The sequence below is a fragment of the Egretta garzetta genome, unplaced genomic scaffold (genome assembly GCF_000687185.1).
Source record: "Egretta garzetta isolate BGI_Z169 unplaced genomic scaffold, ASM68718v1 scaffold1292, whole genome shotgun sequence".
NCBI classification, from domain to species: Eukaryota; Metazoa; Chordata; class Aves; order Pelecaniformes; family Ardeidae; genus Egretta; species Egretta garzetta.
The window spans coordinates 124998-146155 of record NW_009258880.1 but is presented as its reverse complement, the minus strand read 5'-3'; the positions used below and the strand labels follow the sequence as shown (position 1 = coordinate 146155).

The 21158-nt window shown below is 37.7% G+C and overlaps 1 protein-coding gene across 1 annotated transcript in view; it reads right to left on the bottom strand.

The window, feature by feature from the left end:
• Positions 1–21158, bottom strand: part of LOC104121794 (cohesin subunit SA-1) — a 111928-nt gene that overhangs the window by 7991 nt on the left and 82779 nt on the right. Inside the window, exons 7-8 of the mRNA XM_035889469.1 lie at positions 6267–6343; positions 491–695 (exon numbers count right to left, since the gene is read on the bottom strand). Of these exons, the coding sequence (XP_035745362.1) occupies positions 491–695; positions 6267–6343 (282 nt within the window). The remainder of the gene's footprint in view (positions 1–490; positions 696–6266; positions 6344–21158) is intronic.

The following is a 21158-nucleotide window of genomic DNA, read 5'->3' as shown; positions in this document are numbered from 1 at the left end:
GTTGAAAGGTGTAGCGTGGCTGGAGGTAAGAAGACAGCGAGACCTACAACTATGGGAGTGCACTCAGTGCTCCCAAGAGTGAAGGCACAGATTTTATTTTTCAGTGGACTGAAATTCTTTGATAATACAATATTTAGAATAAATTTGTACTCTAAAGTACAAAATTATGAAGACACTCTATACAACAAATGAACAACTAATAACAAAATACAAGACCTAAGCATGCCACTGTTGATTCATAGGATTCACTGGAGGCCCTGGGTATGTCATGAATCTCTGAGATTAAGTGCCTCAGCATACTCCTTTCCAAATGAAAAAGCATATTCTAAGTATAGTTATACCATACATAGTACTTGGATTTGATCAAGCTTTCCAGAGTTCTCAGTGTTGGTCAAATTCCACCTCAATCAAAATTAGGAGTAATTCTCAGACTGGCTAAATAGTACCAACTCCTTTAAAAAAAACCTCTCCTCTGAGCTAGCTTACTTACCAGCTAATGTACTGGTGTGCCTGAAAGCCCGGACCTGGGAATCTGACAAACCAGTCAGAAGAGAGATCACAGTGTCCATCATGTATTCATCATAAATGATGCTATACTGACACTGTCGAATGAGCACTCCAATGAACTCGCAGAAGTTGGATCGAAATTTCTTCCACTGTGGCCCAGGCATGGTAAGTGGATAATCACCACTGTCCTGAAGAACAAGAAAATTAAAAACTTTAGTAGAAGTCTCCCCATTTAATTTATTTTAGTGTTGTTGCAGCCATCACGGTCTAACTTTCTAAGCTAATTCAAGCCAATGGAGAATAACAAATAAATCCAACACATTATTTTCCAACAAACAAAGAACCTTGCTGGCATAAAATCACTTTTTCAAAGACTTCATTACAACTGTTCTAGACTTGCAATATTAGCTCTGTATAGTCCAAAATACGCATCAAGACTCAATTCTTTTCCTTGTGTCCTGGGTTAGGAAGTGGGGGGAAAGCATGAGAAAGAAATATTTCAAAGTGTTTAAAGTCGAAAACTAAAGAAAGGCTTATGTGACTGAAGGTTTGTGTCATTCTGCATCCCCACTTCAACTCCATGTTCATATTCTAATCAACTGACTGCCCCTCCCCACAAACTTTGCTTTACTCAAGTTTACAGCTGAGATCTTATCAGAATGTAAATACTGCCATTTTTTGATCTTATAAACTTACCCTTTTTCTAGTGGCAAAACCTGCCTTCTGACAGAAGTAATGGAAATTTTACTACAGATTCATATGCCCCAATTAGTTTCATACATCCCATCTTCCAAAGATGATTGCAAAATTGGAGGAGGCATGTGAACACTCAGTTCATTTAAGGTTAACTCCTCTCCAAGTCTGCTCTTACTATTCTCACTTCAAGCAACATTGCATTTCAGTGAGACTGCCCCCCCATAATTAGAAAATGCTTTTTTCTCCTTCAGTGAAAAAGACTAAATATAATCTCCCCGGTCATCCAATCTGTAAACCAATTTCAGATTATCCAAAACATCAAGGCAATAAATGGTCCATCCTGAATCTCTTCCCCAAGATAAGAAGTCAGCAGCATCAAAGTTAAATCCATTTGTATGCATTTATTCTGTGTTTTTGTAAAGAACAAGAACTTCTGTTCTCTCAGGACTTGTCTTATCGCCCAGACTGAACCATGTAAAGCCAGTAACATAAGCACAGAGGAGCTGTAATCAAAAAGCCTTTTACCTAAACTTCATAAACAATATTCCCCTGCAGCAAAAAAAAAAAAAAGTATCAAATTTAACCAAATCACACACATTTCAATCATTCTAAAATAACGATTACAATTGCAAAGACAAGCACTCATATGTTCAAAAAAGACAAAATTATACAGCAGTCTTAATGACCTTACTGTCTCATTCATTGCAATGCTGAGTAACATTACCTTAACAAGCAATATTTTTGCATCTAACTTTGAATGTCCAATTAGAAAGAAATAGGAGCTTTGGTTTACAAAGAACACTTTGCAGGGTTGTAAAGGTCCTGGCATAAAGATATCTCCTAGCATGTTCCAATGTTGCTGTGAGCCCTCAGAACTTCTGTAAATCAGACCAAAGTGTACGTAGCAGTATCATAGCTGTGCCACATGTTTTGAAGTGTTCCTTGTCTGTTTATGCCTAATGCTACTGAATTTCAGCAAGGTGCAGTGTCTTGCCATGTAAATACAAGTCCTGCATCAGTCCCATATTTATTTAAATTTAGGACTGAAATTAAAATGCTAAAGCTTTCTCCTCAATGTTCTTCTGACAGTAACTCCGTATGAACACCCCAGACTCCATTTCTTCTCCCTGATTACACCTTATTTTCACAAATAATCTCCAGACTAAGTCCCTGCCTGCACAGTACCTGTGGGAACTCTGCATGGGAACTTGCACACATAATATATGCTTTCTAGAGGTATGTATGTATAATTTTTGAAATAGAACCTCAAAATCTCTAGTGCTGTGTGTAACTACTCACATTTGTATGATGTATTTTTAACCTACAATTACATATTATACAGTCCTTTCAAAAAGCATGTGAAGACTGCACCAAGAACATCTCATCTGGCTGAAATGAGAAGAATAAATTTACAATAAAACCACTTTATTGGATCTTTTATTCTCAAACACCAAGAAAAATGTGATACATCAGCGGCACTGACATGTGATACTTGATGGTCCGATGGTTAGAAAATTCGGACCAATCCAAGTTTTTGTTCACCTGCTAACAGCAGCACAAGAATTACGAGAGAATTAATCCACAAAATGCCTGTAGCCATAAGCCAAGCACTCAAACAGCACAGCAGATGGATGTTGATGGAAATCCCTGTCTCAAACTGAACTTGTGGCAGCAACAAAGAAAGTTATTTCCATTATTCAAGTTCTGCACAAGCGTTCCTCCACTTACGATGACGAAAATCAATGCTTCAATCCCTGCCATAAACACAGAAATTAGGACCAGCAGCCAGCTGATTACTGCAGTACCAACAGAACAATGCAATGATCTTGAAAAAGTAAAGCAAGCAGCAAATCTGAACATCTTCAGTAGAGATTAAGGTACTTTCTGGGCAGTATACTGTGCTAATGAATAGACAATGCAAGATTTCCCCCTAGCTAATACTACACTTAGGTACTTTTTTTTTCCTCTTAGCTCTAGACTTGTAGAAATGATTTATCAGGTCACAAATACAGGTACTTTATACTGCCTACACACGTGTATCACTGAGCACTAGCTCCTTTCAATCCTAATCTGATATAACAGACCTGGCATCTTAGGTACATTTTGATACAGGGAGGAAAATATGCTAAGAAGATGGTCACCATCTGAAAATGGCAATCTAAAGATGACAATGAAGGTTGGCAGGGCTGATAAGACTATGCTGATTATTTTGACAAGAGCATCATCAACTTTCTCATTCTCCTTCACTCCCAACACAGTCTGACCATCACCTTCTCATAGACCAACATGGGATTTAGAGGCATGAGAGGACAGCAAGGCAAGGGAAATGTTCTGGTGGCAGCAGCCCTAGGCAACTGCTTTGTCTCAGGACGGACATTGGGATTTGGGAGTCCTGGGGTACTGGAAATGGTATTACAGGTGAAATGCCAACAGTGATATTTAGAATGAAGAACTGAGGGCTGTCCCCAGCTATACAGAAAATGGTGGTACTTTACTGAGAAAATGGATGACCGCTCAGCCCAGCCACCACTGTTGGTCTCCTTCGGGCTCCCTTTCTTTCATCGCTTACTATAGACTTAAAAACAAAAAAAAAAAAAAAAAAAAAAAAAAAAAAAAAAAAAAAAAGAAAGAAAAATAGGAAATCCAGTGGCAGAATAGGCTCAAGGAAGGAGTCTAGTCAGTCTGCGCGGAGTCAGGGAGCACAGCCAATGGCCCTGCTGGAAGAAGGCAAGATGTAGATCTGCCTGGGTTCTCTTCTCCTTTCTTCAGCAAGAAGGATCATGCAGGATCTAGCAAATGGTGTCTGCTACCAACAGCTCTCCCAGTAACAAATGATTGTTGTTCTGAATCTTTAACTGGTGAACATTAAACAGAGGGTGAAAAAGTGTACTAATGCTATGCCAACTGCAACTGCAGCTTTACAATCTGCTGAAGACCAAGAAAGATTTTGTTTGTTTCATTAATGTGTTTTACCCTGAACAGTAATGTAAGCTGCTCTTATTCTAAAAGCTTATATTTTGGCACATCTTTTTTGTGACTATGACATCCTGCTAGGCACAGACCAATCTGAAAGAGTATGACTAACAGTATGAATATAGGTCATATAACATATAATATGAAATAGGTCATATAACAATTATAAACTTATTATGCTGTGATCATCCAATATACGAACATCAGTAGAAAACTGCACTAAATTGTAAAATGTTTTCCACTGCTAACAGGGTACGCGTTTACTCCAGATTTCAAAATATTCACTGTGTTCTCACCTAAGGCTAACAACTTTATGCTTTTATATTAAAATCCACAAATTCTTTCACAAACCCATTCAAGTCTTAAGGCAGAAGGTAGAACGGAAAATTTCTACTAGAACTGCAAAAGTTCTGAAAAGTTTTAAGTAATGCAGAAAGAAAGCTTATGTACTAGCAACTGTAATTCTGTGAGGTGTGTTGCTTATATGTACACTTATACTGTGCATAAGGGAGTTTTTTTCTCCTTTGAGAAAAACCTTTGATGTCATTTGAAAAGGGGTTTTTGAGAAATACTTTCTTCTGTCAACTGTGAGACAATCCTCCCTTGGGCAAAATCAATGTTCTTTGGCTTTTGGACAGTGCCTTGGCCATTCTATTTTGTACAATGGGGCTAGAGTAAAGACAATATCCAATTCTGTTTTCAAATTACACTAGTAAAAATTCACTGTGTTTTATTAACTTTGGTTGGGTGATGTTTTAAAAAGCAAAACTAGTTCAGCCAGAATGTAGCATGGACTGATACAATCCTTTTGTTCATCATTGTACACCTAAATTTTATTCACTGTACCCTATCCCACCTGTACATATAGGCCCTGACTGGATACCTGAGTACAGCAAGAGGAGCATCCACATGGCCACAGTTAAGTACATAGTTAAACATGTTCAAAGCCATGAACAAGATGGAAATCTTGCAGAAGAAAATCCTGAAAAAGAGCAGTGCTCATATTTATAGTTTTCCTGCTTAGCTTTTTGAATCACAGCCTTGGCATTCCATTTAGAATTGGTCAGAAAAAGACAGTGCTGTCCTACAGAAAATTATGTTTCAGTATTTGTTTTTATCACCAAACAAAATGAACACTCAGAACATTTAAGTTTTTTATACATGAAAAATCAAAGAAAACACAGTTCAAAAATCTCAAAGCTAAAAAGCTTAGGAACATTTTTATTTTGACAGGATACCCCATCTGAATTGTAATATACTCATTTCAAACAAAAAGCTTAGATCTTTTGAAAGTGTATTTCTTTCTGTAACACCATTCCAAAATTGTAATTTTGATGTCAACTTCCTATTTGGTTTAAATTGCCATTTCAGATTAATAAAACATCAATTTTCACATGGAAAACAGCACAATGCTGCGAACGCAAAGTCTGCAGTCCCGTCTCAGGAATCTGGAGTTCTCTGTTGTATGATGGCAGTTCCAAGAGGTGAAATTCTGAATCCAGAATACCACCACCAATTTCAGAGGGATGAGAAAACTTTCTACAGTCCTTCTTACTGCCTCCTCTTATTATCCTCCTTAATACCCAGGATATGGACAGACAAGGATATCCCTAAAGCCATACAAAGACACATGAGGGTCTACATGGATCCCGACCAGGGCTAGCATAGACCCAGGCTTAGTTCTTGCAGAGTCAGACCTGGCTAGGCTCTCTTACAGCACAGGATGTGAGCTTGCTCCACGCTTTTGTGTGATAGTACACTTAAGCCCTTAAACTGGCTAACTCACAAACTTTTCAGTACCAGTATTTCAGCATCCAGGGCCTACTCAATCCACATCCTGATTTTTTAAGATGAGTGACTATAATTGTCTTTTCAAATTATTTTATTACTTTTTGGTTTTCCATTATTATTCTTTCCTAAAGCTCATACTGGCTCATTCCACAGTTTAAATCGCTGCTCTGCTTGTCAGTGCAACTTCTCATACTGAGACATTGCTTATCCACTGGTTTCTTACCCATTGCATTTTTATTTTAAAACAAAAGTATGTTGCAATATTTTTCATAATGTTTAAAGCACTTTGTGTACTATACCTCATCAAATTCTTCTGTCATTTTCCTTATGATTTCTGCATTTTGCATGTTCCTGAACATTTCAATTCTTACAGTACCTGTAATGTAATGAAGGAATAAAAGACATTAACACAACCTTGGTTTTGTTACATCAAAATATCAACATTTTTCTGTTGCTACACTTAAGCTTAATAATACAGATGAAAGAGTATATAAAGCAACAACAGGAACGCATTAAACAAGACTGTGTCTTGAAGAAGTGCTATCAGACTAGGAGTTAGCAACACTTTCCATCTTCTTACTCTTTACAACTGAGCAAGTGTGATACAGAAGTGATAGGAATGTAGAACTCACACCATGTCTGCAGCAGCCAAGTGTTTTTAATTTTGTGTGCAAAATAAGGTGAAGACCATCTTTCAGTTCCACAGCCACTACTAGTAATTCTCCACTTTTTATGTTGGGTCACCTGGATTACAGACACACCATGATCTCTATGCAGAGACACAGGAGTGGTTTTCAAACTGCTTCATTCAGGCCCAGCATGGTTTATTGACTTAGGCACAGCACTGTGGGAATGGAGCTGCAGCACCTGCAGACCAGAGCTAGCTCAATTGCATCACTGTCATTGGTGATACTGCCAGCAATGCTTTGCAAAAACCAAAGGATCCAAAAGGGCTCAAGTCAAGACATGAGCCAGCTCAGGACCAAAAGCAGCAATTACATCTATGTTATTCCTTCATTTGGATTATGCCATTCCCCCTTCTCACCCAAACAATGAAGCTGATAGGATTAACTCTTCATTGTCAATTGAACAAAGCTATCAAAATTGAAAATATAACAACACAATAGGAATAACTGAAAATTCTTTTTACTTGATCCTAAATTCAACCAGTATAAACAAATCAAATATTTTTACGTTTTATTGCCTTTGCAACTAGACATTGTCTAAATATCCAGCCATATACAAGTTAACATAGAGAACATTTTTTTTTTTTTTTTGCTACTGCATGATCTTCTTTTTGACACTTCACAATCTTCTTTTGTTAATGGAGGAAATGCAGGAAAATTAAGCAAACTGCAGAGCTACAAAATCCATCCCAAGGTCATTAACATTAAAAAGAGTAAGTCTCCCTGCTTTTGCAAAATGTTCAACTGGATTAATGATCCACTGCATGGCTCCAAAAATTCAAACCATAATAGAAGCAGCTTAACAGCTAACAGTACAAGTCCCCATAAAAAGGATAAATAAAGATCACTTAGGTATACTGAATATTATGAGAATGTTTTAATTCCAACATTTCATTCCTTGAAAAACAAGCATTAGAAACATACACATTTCAAAATATGCAAGCACAGTTACAGCACAGTAATCCTCGATACCTTAGCAGGGGTACCATTTTACAATGCAACTTAAATATTGATTTCTTGAACTGGTTTTGCTTCTTCATGAAATAATATTTACTTGTTATCTATTTCATACTGGGCAACACTGTCAACCTCAGTTCTAACAATGGTGATTTAAGTATGTGCATGGTAATTTCCATATTATTAATAAACACCTAGTAATGCAATATATTAATATAAAACAAGAAACCCAAGAGAATACTACCATATGACAGTTGAAAACCGGTTTTATCAGTTTTGAAATAATCTGTAAATGCAGCTATATTTTAATGTTTCCCCAATATTGAAAGTTTTGCTTTGAATAAATGAAACAGTTTTACAGAACGTCTCAGTGTACTGAACAGTGGACAGCTATTCTTAGAAATCCACCTCAACCGCATTAATACCTCCTTCTCTCCCTGCACGCTGTCATCTGTTGCTCTTCTTGTGGTAATGTAACCCTCGTTGAATAAGTAACCTATTGACTTTTGTTATTTCCTTTTTTATAGCCCTGATTCTAATTTTATTATCTATTTATGACTTCTGCTGATAACCTTAAATACCTTCCATGTAATATATAACCATATTACTTTGTCAGAAAAAGTAAAAATACCGTAACTAAAATTCCTTGCTAATGCACTTCACTCAATTCAAATCTCCCTTCAACTTTGTATAATTCTGGTGTGATTCTCTAGATCTTTTTGTCCCTGAGGGCACAGAATGCAATTATACTGTAGTCATTATTACTTAGTGGCTCAGATATTGTTACTTCTTAACTGACCTCCTACATGTTCCTTCACAGTCAAGTCAAGTATAATTTCTCCCTGAACAATTTCTCTCAAGGAATCTGTTTCGGGAGGTGACTGCTTAAAGCACGGCTTCTTTAATTCAGCAACTTTGCACATGCAGTAACTGTGCTCAGAGAGAGCTGATGGCTCCTACTGGACGCACTCAGCCTCCGTGACAGACAACCAATTGTACACTCTGTGCCACAGACACACAGAACCTGCCCACTAAATTGGCCAAGGGGAGAGGCTGCAAACGCAGGACTACAGACAACAGGTGGTTTCCCTTGAATCACGAAAAGGCTTTTTACCTTCCATGATTGGAACTGAGACAGCATCATGTATTTTGTGGGCCCTTCAGGATTTTACTGATCACTGTGCAAAGGTGTTACAGGCTGGTCTAGATCCTACACACATCTTCCAAACAAGCAATAGTCCAGCTCTTTGGGGGCATGGGGCACGAGCATGCACAGGATGAAACAAATTCTTGACATCTTCTAGGATTGCCAGGGTGGACAAGAGCTCAACACTGCCAAGGACATGTCAGCAAACATGAAGAGGAGTGAAGATGCACAGTACTTATCAACTCACTGTCGTGTCTCATTCTTTCCTCCATTTTTTATGACAGTTTACTAGAAGTCATGTCAAACAAAATGAGCATTTCTACTTATCTGGTAGTTGGTAATAGCTTTGGCCTGACTGCTTTTTCCTAGCACCACCTTTCCCCATCTGACCAAAACACAGTCCTGTCTATTTTTCTGGGAAACTGATTTAACACTGTAAATATGCTATGAAGACTCTGCTCACAACACATTTCATGGTGCCATTGCAGCATTTCAATACTACAATGGTCAACACTGTTCAAACCCTCCCATTTTAAAGTGAATCCTTAAAATAGAAGAGATTTTCTGTAAAATACAATTGAAGATGTGGAGTGCATTCCTACGGTCTCTGCCTTACTCACGTTGCCATTAGTCTTCTATCCTTTTCTAAACTGAATTTTACCTCTGTCATGGAGCTCTCACTCTGTATTTAGTGAAGAGGAGTTAAATTGTTGTAGCCTGTTAACAAATTGAGAAGCCTATTTCACTTCAGCACTGAGTTCTCAGTTCAAACTTATTCACACAAATTGGGTTCTAAAAAAATCTTCATGTAAGTACATTTCCTTAATGACAAAATTCCAGCTTAACTTTTAGCTGAAGACAGACATCTAGACATATCTGAGATATCTGATTCTAGAAAAGAGAAAAACTAAAAGGGTCTATACAAAATTGCACAAATACACTTAAAAAAAAAAAAGTGTACAGAACAAGATATAACATTTCCAGGAGATACAACATACCACAAACTCAGCAGCTTCAAAACATGTATTTATAGTGAGAAGACTAACCAGTTATAATAGTAAGCCCTGCAAAAGAAAAGTAACAACAAAAAACTCCAAGAGTTTTGTAAGATATATAAGCTCTCAAGTTTGAGCAACCACCAACCTTTAATACCAGGATTTAAAGAGTGTACTCTTTGGGTGCAGGTTGTCTCATGACTACCTTTCCTCCTCTCAGACAGAAGGTACTAGCCAATGCTGGAAACCAGGGAACACCATCATATCAAACACTACACTCCAATGTCCTCTTGCAGATGGTAATTCTGGTATTTCATATAAGGGAAGCTTATATGACAGAAACAAGCCACTGTGTAAGTGGTACTCCAGCTATAAGAGCCCACCGTCATTTAAACACTACTAATGAAAACAAATTATTCACTAGTAAATGGAAATCTAAACTGCTGACAGTTGGTAATAAATTATACACCATGTAGTATACTAACTATACTATATCATCAGTTTTAATCTCTGGTACCTTTATTCATGGAAGCTACACAGCCAATTTTATCCCTTCTCTTTTGGGCCACCTGCCCAAACTGAGTCAGCTGCAGGAAAAGTGGTGGGAAAACTGCAGCTCAGGACTGAAGTCAATGGATCTAAAGTAAATCCACAAGTCTGCTGTCAAAGAAGGATTAATCATGGGACCTTAAATTCATGGTGACTGATTACTATCTCTCAACCACACAAATTGGAAAAACAGCAACCAGAAGAAAGATTTATAAAGGCATCAAGATGAAGACAGTAGAAGATTTGCACTGGAAAGTATCATATAAAAAAAGACAATGTACTCTTTTGCATTAGCTGGAAGTCAATAGTTGGGATCAGAGCACTGGGAAGTAATCTTGACTGTTGACATTGTCAAGAGAGGGCAAGTTTAATAAAGACCTTGCAAGGATAGATGATGATTACAGAATGGCTGGATGGACAATATTTCTTTCCCTCCATATCATTCAATGTGCATTTCCTATACCTTTGTCTTCACTTACCATTTAGATTATAAGAAACAATCCACTTCTACAATGTCCATAAGTGAAGTTTTTTAATCATCTCAGAAGTGTTAGTGGCAAATCTCCGTATACAAGATGATAAACAAAGACTGAAGTCAAACCATAAAGAGCACATCCCTTCTCACTGCTCAACTTGGGTCACAGTACACTTCAGTAACACTTCATTTACTGTCCCCAGAAGAGAGCTGCCTGAAACTAACCAGAAATTACTCATGCCAGCAAAAAAGTTATTTTCTGTGGCTTGCTCATGATCACATAGGAACACTGAAGCAGATTTTACCTCATTGGAATCAAGAGGCATTAACCATTGATCTAAACAGAAGCAGCATTGGGAGAGCTGAAGCACATCCAAATAGATGCTGGGACTCCTAAATCCTATCAGGGCTCCTAACTTTCTATTGATCTTTGTGCTTGAAAACTGAAACACTTTACTGAAACCAGAAGTCAGGATTCTAGAAATACATTAGCCTAAATACTTAGTTGAATTTCTGTTTTCATGGCACATGCAGGAACAGAAGACCTTTTTAATTTACTTGTTCCCCAATTATTCCCACATGGACTCCGCATTGCCCAACTTCTGCCACCAGTGAAGTGGTATTCAAAAGCCAGCATCTTCCTAAAAGACACAGCCCTAATTCATCCTTAGAACAGCTTTAGATGGTGAACTCTTACTGAATGAGTCAGCAAGAATCCCAGGGGGGAGCGGGGGGGAAGTATGGCATCATACAATTAAAACCTTATCAAACAGAGAATCACAAGTAGCGGTTAAAAAGAGTTCTAATGGTTTGTCTAAGTCTACCCTCCTACAACAAAACCAGACCCACATATCTGTCAGTTCCCGAAGTATGTTTGAATGCATTCTCTGAAACCTCCCTGCAATGCCAGCACCTCACCATTCACCTGATAGATACATAGTATACATAGGAAAAGTGCATTCTCTTGCTGCAGTCCAATTCTTTAATTGACTTCTGCTTATTAATTTACATACCAGAAATGTTACCCTTAATTTTATTTTATGCGTTGCTCTGATTTTGTCCAACATGCTCCTGCAATTCTTGAATATTTACCTTTCATCTTTGATTTTTCACACACCATTTTGCTTTTCAGACCACTGCACAGCACATGATTCAAACAAGTTGTTCTCTTGCTATAATTCCTATTCCTCCTTTGCTTTAAGGTATTTTACACTTGACTCTTGAAAATCGTATTTTGGAAGAAGAAGCTCTGAATTGTTTTTTCCTTGGTCATGTTTCCCATGCAGACCTGTGTATCTGTTTTTCAGTAGTCTCTTCCTCTTTTGAAGACCATTATCATTGCTTTGCCCTTCACTTTGCTCTCACAGAACTAGCAATATTATTATTCTAATGATTGAGCTCATTTAAGTTGCCTTCCCAATAATGAGAATTACCTCTAGAGGAGAGGGTTTTCCATTTGTGTTCTCCAATCTTCTGTACCAAAATATCGTCTCCACCACATTGTAAGAATTCACTGGACAATCCTTAACTTGCTATATTCTGCTCCTTGATGACACCTTGCTTGTTTAAGTCCCTTGACCTCATAATCTACTGTATGTCATACAACTCTATATACTGATTAAAAAACAACAACGAAGCTTTTGTATCTGGCCTTCTTTTGATGGTTCACAGCAGACATCTACAGCAGAAACTCCCAGCCTCTCTCCCCTTCTATCACCACCTATACTTTTCAAGAAAGCTATTCTAGATTTCAGAACAAGTATAAATGTAAATGTTACATAGGACCAGAATTTAGTGGTGAGCTCCTCTTCCTCAATTTTCAGATCTTGATTTTGCGAAAATTCCTTACAAGACTTTTTTTGAAATTAAAGACCAGAAAAACCATTACAGAGAACTCTGTTAGCCCCACTGTGAGTCTTAAGCAGTACGAGAAACACACGAAGAGAACAGACTCCCACCAGACAGCAGAGAAAATGACAAATAAAGTAATTTGTTTCTTGTCATTGTGAACAGATACTTGAGGGTAGAGACATGTTTCTCTACTGCAACATGATGCTAAAGCTGAGAAAATCTGCAACAAAATATAGGTTCTGGAATGGAGGAAACTTTGGTCGTTCCAGTCCTTTCATCATTCTTATGGCCATTTTGTGCTCTTGCCTCCCAATGCCTGACTGCCACCTACAGTTCCTACTCTGTGCTCATTACATGCCCAGCGATGGCATATAACATACACAGTCATTAACTGAGACCCAAAGAGGCACATTCAAAGGGACCGCTACTAAAGCATCTTTAACTTTACATCCTCCCTAATACAAGGCCCAGAAATCCGTTACTGTTCTGGTTTATATAACTTAAGCAAGAAAACACTTTTTTCTTATTGTCATTCAAAAAATTAGCTGTTCTTTCTGCTGATCTTTCACAGCCAAATCCAGCCTAAAGGAAGACATCCTGCCCAGTATAGAAGCCTCAATATAATCTCTTAAAGTTTACTGAGATGGAAATGGACCTCAACCAACCAATAATGTTGATAGTGCCAATAACTATAAGGAGTATCAATAAAGGTTGTAAAAATGTCAGTACAGCTGGGAAGACTTATTAACTGTTCTATCATAGGGCTCACTGCATGAAACGGGAATTTTAGTATCAAATCCTTGCTATTTCTGATATCCAACTTCAAGGATAATCACTTCATTTTTAGAGTTAGCAATTCTATATTACACTTAGAAGCTCAAAGTTCTGAATAAGATTAAGAAGTTGATAACTTTATGTATATAACTAGTGTTTTGTATTATTAGAACTCTTAAAAACCAAAACATTATTTGATCCAGAAGATAACAGTGAAGGTAATGATTCCCTCATCACAGATATGAGAAGAAATGTATTGAAGACAGTCAGAAATTTTTACAAAGAGGGCAATGACTCGTGTCAATGACAATCCAGTTATTTCCCCGTGTTGCAAAAAGTAGTACACATCCTTTTAATACAGAGTGATAGAAACATAATGTCTACTGTAAAGAAACCAAATCCTATGAAATTCCTAAACTCCAATTATGTGTGAGAATTTGCTACTTGCTTAAACTATCCTGAGTGTCAGAAGAATGAAAAAAGGGAAAAATAAAGAATCCAGGAGTGACCCAAAGAACTACATATCATAAAATCTGATCGCTGTGCCAGACTGGAATGTGATGTCCTATGGAACTGGTGAGCCTATTCAAGGATTGATGGGTTTTTTGTGAAGTAATGCTTCACAAATCCCTTGGAGCTCCATAAGGCTTCAATAAGCAGCTAAAAGTCATGCATTTACGCAACACATACACATTTTCAAAATCCCATAATGATCTGCCCTCATCTAAGTTCTGAAATAAGTTGATAGGCAATAATAAAGAAACTTTCCAGATTAAAAGATAGGAAAGCAAAGATAGCAAAAATGGTCATTTTTTCAGAATGGAATGAACCTATCAATAGATCTTCCTAAGCACTGGTTTTGACAGAAATATGCCAAATAGCAGATATAAATGCTTTGACAGAAAGGATGATAATGGAGCAGAAAAGTTTGCGGGTGACAGAATTATTTAGAACAGCTAGAATTAAAGCTGACAGCCAACACTGCCAAAGGATTTCATAGTAATGCAACTGATAAAATGGCAAATCATGCTCTTCAGGAAAAAAGCATGCTAATTCCACAAACAACTAGTAGAAAAACAAGGCAGCCTGCATAATTTAGTGCATCAAAAGATAGTACACTTTACGTGTTCAAGTCTTAAAATTTTGATAAAGGAAACTTCCTTACTTTGAGTTTAAGCCAGATAATACTGGTTTGATGTGGCTCCACAGTATCTGCATTTGTAAACTGTAAACTGCTTTTCATCTTGATGTTAATGCCACTGACTGAGTAACAGAAGCCAAATAATTAATAACCAAAGCCACCAAACTTGCAATGTAGTATTTGTACTGAACAATTTCACAAAATAGATCTTTTCATGTTTTGATGGCTTGAAGTAGTAATTCTCACAAGATGCCCATCTTTTTGTCAGGCACCTTCAGACCTGAACAACAGTAAATTACATGGACATGAGTAAAAAGCTCAGGAGCCTTTTCCTACCCCAAAGGCAGTGCAGTCATGCAGCAGTCGCATCCTGCCCTGCACTGCCTCAGTTCACTTGGGCTGAACAAGCCTTGTGATCAAGGAGGACACTTACGCTTGAGGAGACAGGGAAAGCACTGACTCCAACATATTCTTGGGTTTATGCCCCTCTGAAACTTTTCACCTGTTTACTTAGTAGTGGTTCCAAGATTAATTTCTGCAAGCATACTCATTGCTGCAGTTTCCTGCACATGTGCTGCAAGGAAACGTTTATTAAGAAAAGCATTCCTTATGGATCTGATGAAATAAAAACTAGCATACAGATTTCTGTGCTCAGTAATCAGCACTAGGTTTTAGGAAGGGTGCAAGTACAAGTCACCATTAGATGAATCATGCATTTGGCAGTAATTTAAGGTTTACCTGAACTGCAGGTTGTAAGCCACACTGTGACTACTGGATTTAGTAGCTGCTGGCAGATCTATCATCTCTTAATTCATTTGTACCTTTCATCTCCACAGAACTGTGCATCAACAAAACCTGCAATTCAGGTCTATATTCCTTAAGAAGGTACCTCATTCTATTTTTAAAGCTGACGCACAATCATTTTATTTTATAAGCCTGGGATCTTTTTCTGCAAAGAGTAAATAACTGTTCCTCTATTTGCCATTCTTTTCCCCATTACTTGAGTTTTTCTCTCTAATTTTGTATGTGCTTTTGGAAGTGGGATGGTCAGAACTACATTCAGTGCTCAAGATGCACGTGCAATACAAGTTTGAGAGATTTTTTTTTCTTTGTTTCTAATATACACACACATAAATTTGTGCTTTATTTCTAATTCTTAACTTCACCACCACAAAAGCATCTGTCTTTAACAAGAGAGGCCCAATGCAGGCCTAAGGGTGGGGATCTTATCTATGTGTATAATAAATACCTGATGGGAGGGTGCAAAGACAATGGAGCCAGACGCTTCTCAGTGGTCCCCAGTGACAAGAGAAGAGCCAGGCAATCCAAACATGAGCACACCAATAGAGCATAACTACGTAAGCATTTTTGTAGCCAAGGGCAGAGTCAAAATATTTCTGCCACTGCTAACAACAGGCCACAGGCATCGTAACTGTGCGCAGCCCTAGTCCTGGGCTGTTAGGCTAGTTATCAACACATTACGAGTACCTGCTGTGTGAAATGAAGCTTGGTACCAGGTGTCTCTTGTTATAATGCACAGTTCCAGTGTGGGATAATAGAATAGCAAAGGCCTTAAAAATATGCAAGCTATTGGATAAGCTGATTTCAGCTAAGACCAATTGCTTTGTCCCAGTACTGTGTACTTACATTGTACCAATATACTCTCTTTGTGCTCTCTACTATATTTCACAGCAATTACAATAAACCCCAGAGCAGCTTCAAAACTACTGAGTGTGCCTCAAAGGAAAAATAAGGGATCTCCATTCAACCATACCAGAAGAGACTTCATATACTACAGATGCTCTACTATGCATTCTTCTGGATAGCTAAAATGTTTCATCTACCAATTATGAAAGTAATAAACAGATTATTATTATTTTAAAACAGATATTTTCTTCTTTTTCTGTTTCCTATGATTTTTATAAAATGTTTGTCCACACAAGGACAAACTCACAGCTACTTATTTTCCTTAGAAGTCTAGAACTGGAGAATAATTTCAGTTGGCGGGATTCCTGACTGCCAGCTAGTCCAAACCCTTCACAAAGCAGGGCCACCTAGATCAGGCTGCCCAGATGAGTTTTGAGTATCTCCCAGGACAGCGATCCCACAGTTTCCGTGAGCCCTTATGCCTCCAGTACTTAACCACCTCATAGCAAAAATGTTTTCCCTTATGTCAACCCAGAATTTCCCATGATTCAACTTGTATCCGTTAACTGCCATCTTATCACCATGGATTTGCATTAAGAGTCTGGCTTCATCTTCTCTCTAGTCTCTCATTATTTGAAGAAAGCAGTAAGACCTCCTTTTGGCCTTCTCTTCTCGAGACTGAGCAACTTCATCCTCTCAGCTTCTCCTCACTCAGGAGAGTGAGGACTCCACTGAAGGCCTTCTGGAAATCCAGGCAGACTCTTTTAACCACATCACACTTATCCACATTTCCTACTTCAAAGAACTTCATTTTTCATAGAAACAATCCACCATGGACATTCACTTCAGCGTCCATCCAAGGATATTCACTTCAGAAGTCCATCCTTCCTTCCACTTTGTATGAATGTCCTCATCCCACCTATAGCTTCACACTGACGAGACAGCTCACAGACATACCATCAACCTTCAACACCCCTTCATACACATTTTTGCCAAAGGGTATTTACCAGAGAAACAAGTCTCTTGTTAGTCAACGTCTACATTTCTCCCAATACATAAAACAAAACTCCATAAAACATGGTACCTCCACTTACCAGGAAGTTAGGAGGCAAAAGACAATCACAGGAGGATTATATAGCCAGGGTCCACCCTCTTTTTTTTAGTCTTTCTGCTTCCCCTGATGAAGTATTGATTCTTTCCTCAGTCCTCTGTTACTCTTACTTCTAGCCCTATTTCTCAGTGTTTCTCAGAAGTAGTAAAGAAGGGAAGATGAAAGTGAAGTCCTAAAAAAAATTACAAAAAGAGAATTATCTAGAGATTTTCAACTGGTGTGACAGGCTCTAGACTCCACAAAAATAGTATCTCATAAAAAAGAAAACAAAGCAACAAGGGAAAAAAAAAAAAAAAAAAAAGAGAGAGAAACAATCCTTTACAGAACCTTCCATCCTCCAAGCAACAGGCCAGGCCTTTCTGTAGGCAGTGCCACATCTGGGTGTTGCCAAGGATCTGATCGAACTCAGCAGGCCAAAAAAAGCAAGTCCCCTGCTATTGCTGAAGGATCACCTTAGTCTGCTTCTCATTCACCTGCCTCTTGTCCCTTGAGATGACTGATCTTGCTTTATTTACCTCAAGGAAGCTACTCTTAACTGCATGAGATGATCTCAAACATGGCTCTGAAGAAATACACTTGGTACAGGTCCTCTACAGTTTTAATTAAACTGTTCACTGCTCCGATACATGGAAGGAAAGGATAAGGCACAAAAGCAGCATCTGCATTGGCAGCTTCTATACAGTAAGCAATTGCACTACCAAACAGACCAAAACAGCTCCAGGTTTGCCAGAGCTGATCCTTACTTTTCAGAATTCCCCAGTCACCACTCTGAGAGTCACCAGACAATCATAGACTGGTATCTCCCCATATCATTTATTTGATGGAAAAAAAATGAGGTATGTTAAACAACAGTAAAATAAATACTTTGTAAGCAGTGCAGACAGAACTGCAGCAGAAAGCTGAAGAACTCTAACAGCCAGTTTGATGAAAGCTGGTGTGCTTCATAAGAGTGGAGATACAGAAATGTCTTAGACAACTTATGTCTAAAACTTTTGATTTCTGTCATTAAATGAAAGCCCCAATCTACCCGAGAAGTTTCTATGTTTTTAATTCGACCAAAAGAAGGAAATTATACTTGTGTGTGTTTCTGTCTGTGAGTATGCTACTTAAATTCTGAACTATTTGTTTAAACCAAATCTAACTGATCTTGAGTATAAAATGTTCCAATAAATTTTACACAAGCAGGTAGCTGAGTAGAAGCCAAAGAGGTCATTCAGGCACAGTATGAACCATGACCTCAATCTCTGTTAATCTCTCTCAGCCTCTGACTGAGGTTGGAGAAAGACAGAGACACGCTGCTGCTTCTTCAAGAAAAGATTCAACTGGAGCACACCAACCTCTTCCCCAGCAATGTTTGTCTACATAGCTTATTTAGTTTCCAAAAAGTTACAAGCTGCTTCTAAATATTCTTTTTTTTTTTTTAGAGTTACATGGCATTCAGAACATCATTTCTCATAAAGAATATCTGATACTTCTTGAGTATGCTCGACAGCTTTTGTATAATTCAGTAAAGTGGATCAACGCGGATACAGTAGAAATCACTCTTCATCAGTTCTGCTTCTCATGAGGTCACTTATTTAGAGTATATTAAAGACTAAAACATTTACTGACGACGATCTGTGAAAAGACAATGCAAATTTAGCTGAGCTGGCTCAAAGCAATGCCTTCATCTTTCTCTCTCCTCATTTAGAGCGATGCAAAATGAGATAAGTTCTCCTTTTTCATGTACTTATTTTTCCTGCTTTGATGGGGGGAAAAAATATCTGTATTCTCTTATTTGTTAGCAATATACTTTTTGACTATCTGAACACATCTATGGAGGTTTTTCTTTGTCTAAGGAAAAACAAAGAGTTTGAGAAAACACATGCAAAAAAATACATAATATTTGTGCTTAGAAACTAAAGCAGAAATCAAGAAGTACCAAACTTAAGATGCTCCGTGCCACCTTGATTTAGTCTCTCTGTGTAAACTTTGATGAGTCACCAACTTGATGAGTCACCAACAGTAGGCAAGGCTGTCTACTATTCTGTCTAGCTTCATTAGCAACAGAAGATAGAACTGCTTTGGAAGTGAATAGGAGCTGTGTAGGTGAGATTATTGTGTCTCGGATGTGTGCAGCTCTTGCTACAGCCAATGAACTAGGTAAGAAAGCGCAGGAAGAAAGAGGATGGTCTTACAAGAAGAATCAACAGGATGCTACAGACTGCTATTTTCTTTCACTTCTCAGTTCCTGTAAGAGTCTGGACAATTCAAACTATTTCAAAGACAGTCCCTAACAGAATATTTTTTAATTGGAACTTAGCTACTATGGAAAAATAAGAGGAAGCATCATATTAAAAGTGAAGTTAAAACAACACAATGAATAGTTGCTCAACACATTTTGGCATGGGTGAGAGAACAAGAAAGCACAAACTAGAGCCAAAACCAGTAAAAGTCTGGATATGCTTGTAAAAAATGTTAACGGAAAAGGGAACTGTCACCTCAGAACTGAGAAAAGATAAAATGCTGGAACACACACAGATCACAACAAGTGTTGACAAGACAAATACAAGTGGGAATGTGGAAAAAGGAGCAGAAAACTGAGAAAGCTCAACATATAACTTATTTCTCAACAGTGGGTGTCTAGGATTCGCTAAGGAGTATTTGAGAGCAAAATGCAAAAAAAGACACATCTATGTAAACTTAATAATACTACAAAACCAAAACTTTACTAAGTGATAAAGCAGCAAGTACTGAAAAGAGTGCTGAAAGACAAATAAATAACAGATGAAATACAAGGGAGAATGAAGAGTTTGAGTACGTTAATTAACACAAAGATGGTGGACTCAAGAGGAAAAATTAATCTAGTACCACTAAGGAAAAAGGACAGAAGAAAAAGACAGAGGAACATTGCAAGTAAGGCAGGTTTGATCTGGAAAATGTCTTAAATCCTCATTTACAATCTCCTCTCAGACTGTTTTGGATCCTCCACCTTACAAATTTTAATATCAGAATTAGTTGGAATCATCTGTTTTGCTCAAATTAAAAATGGCCCTGTAAATACATCAAATTCTATAATGCCACTAATACCATTCTTTGTAGATATCCAAATGCAAAACACCACTTATGCAGCCACAGGATAAAGCAGCCACCTTACTCCTCTCTGTTGTGTCTTACAGCTTGGTGGAAAGACCTTTAAAGTGGGAAAATACAAATAAATACTTGAGCAAAATAAAGTATTTTAACATAAGCTACAGCTAATGTTTTATTTTGTAAAGAGAATTTGGTTTCCTTAATATTTTGTTACAAACCGCTCAGAATTTTTTTTTTTTTTCCTTATTTTTGTTTCCCCAGCTTTCAGCACTTCAGGCAATCTTCTTTAAGGCTTCTCAGTGCTCTCTCTGCCCCACTATCACTTTAAAATGTCTGGAAGTCTTAATACCAGGATGTCTTTACTGTAATATGCTCACATTTTTAAGTTTAACCATAATGCTGAATTTTCTGTATAGTACCCATTTTTTTGGCATAGCTACATGCTCAACTGTAACTCCGTATCAACACAGACTCTGTCTAGTAATTGCCTTCTTGTCCTTTACATACAAAATTTTCCTTGAAGGTTACAATAAAAACACCAAAGGGTGTTATACTATGGATCAACTGCTTGATGAGAATATTAAAAATGTGAGTTACATTTTTAATTTATGGCCCCATTCAGCAGTATATTCTGGCTCTATCATTCTGCAGCAGCTTAAAGCTGCCCCAAAACATACTCATCAGATGAAATGAATATACTACTAATTTGGCAGCTGAAACAAAGCTAAACCACTGGGATGCACATCTGTGTCTCTCTCTTCTCCTGCTTCTTAAGCTCATCTATGT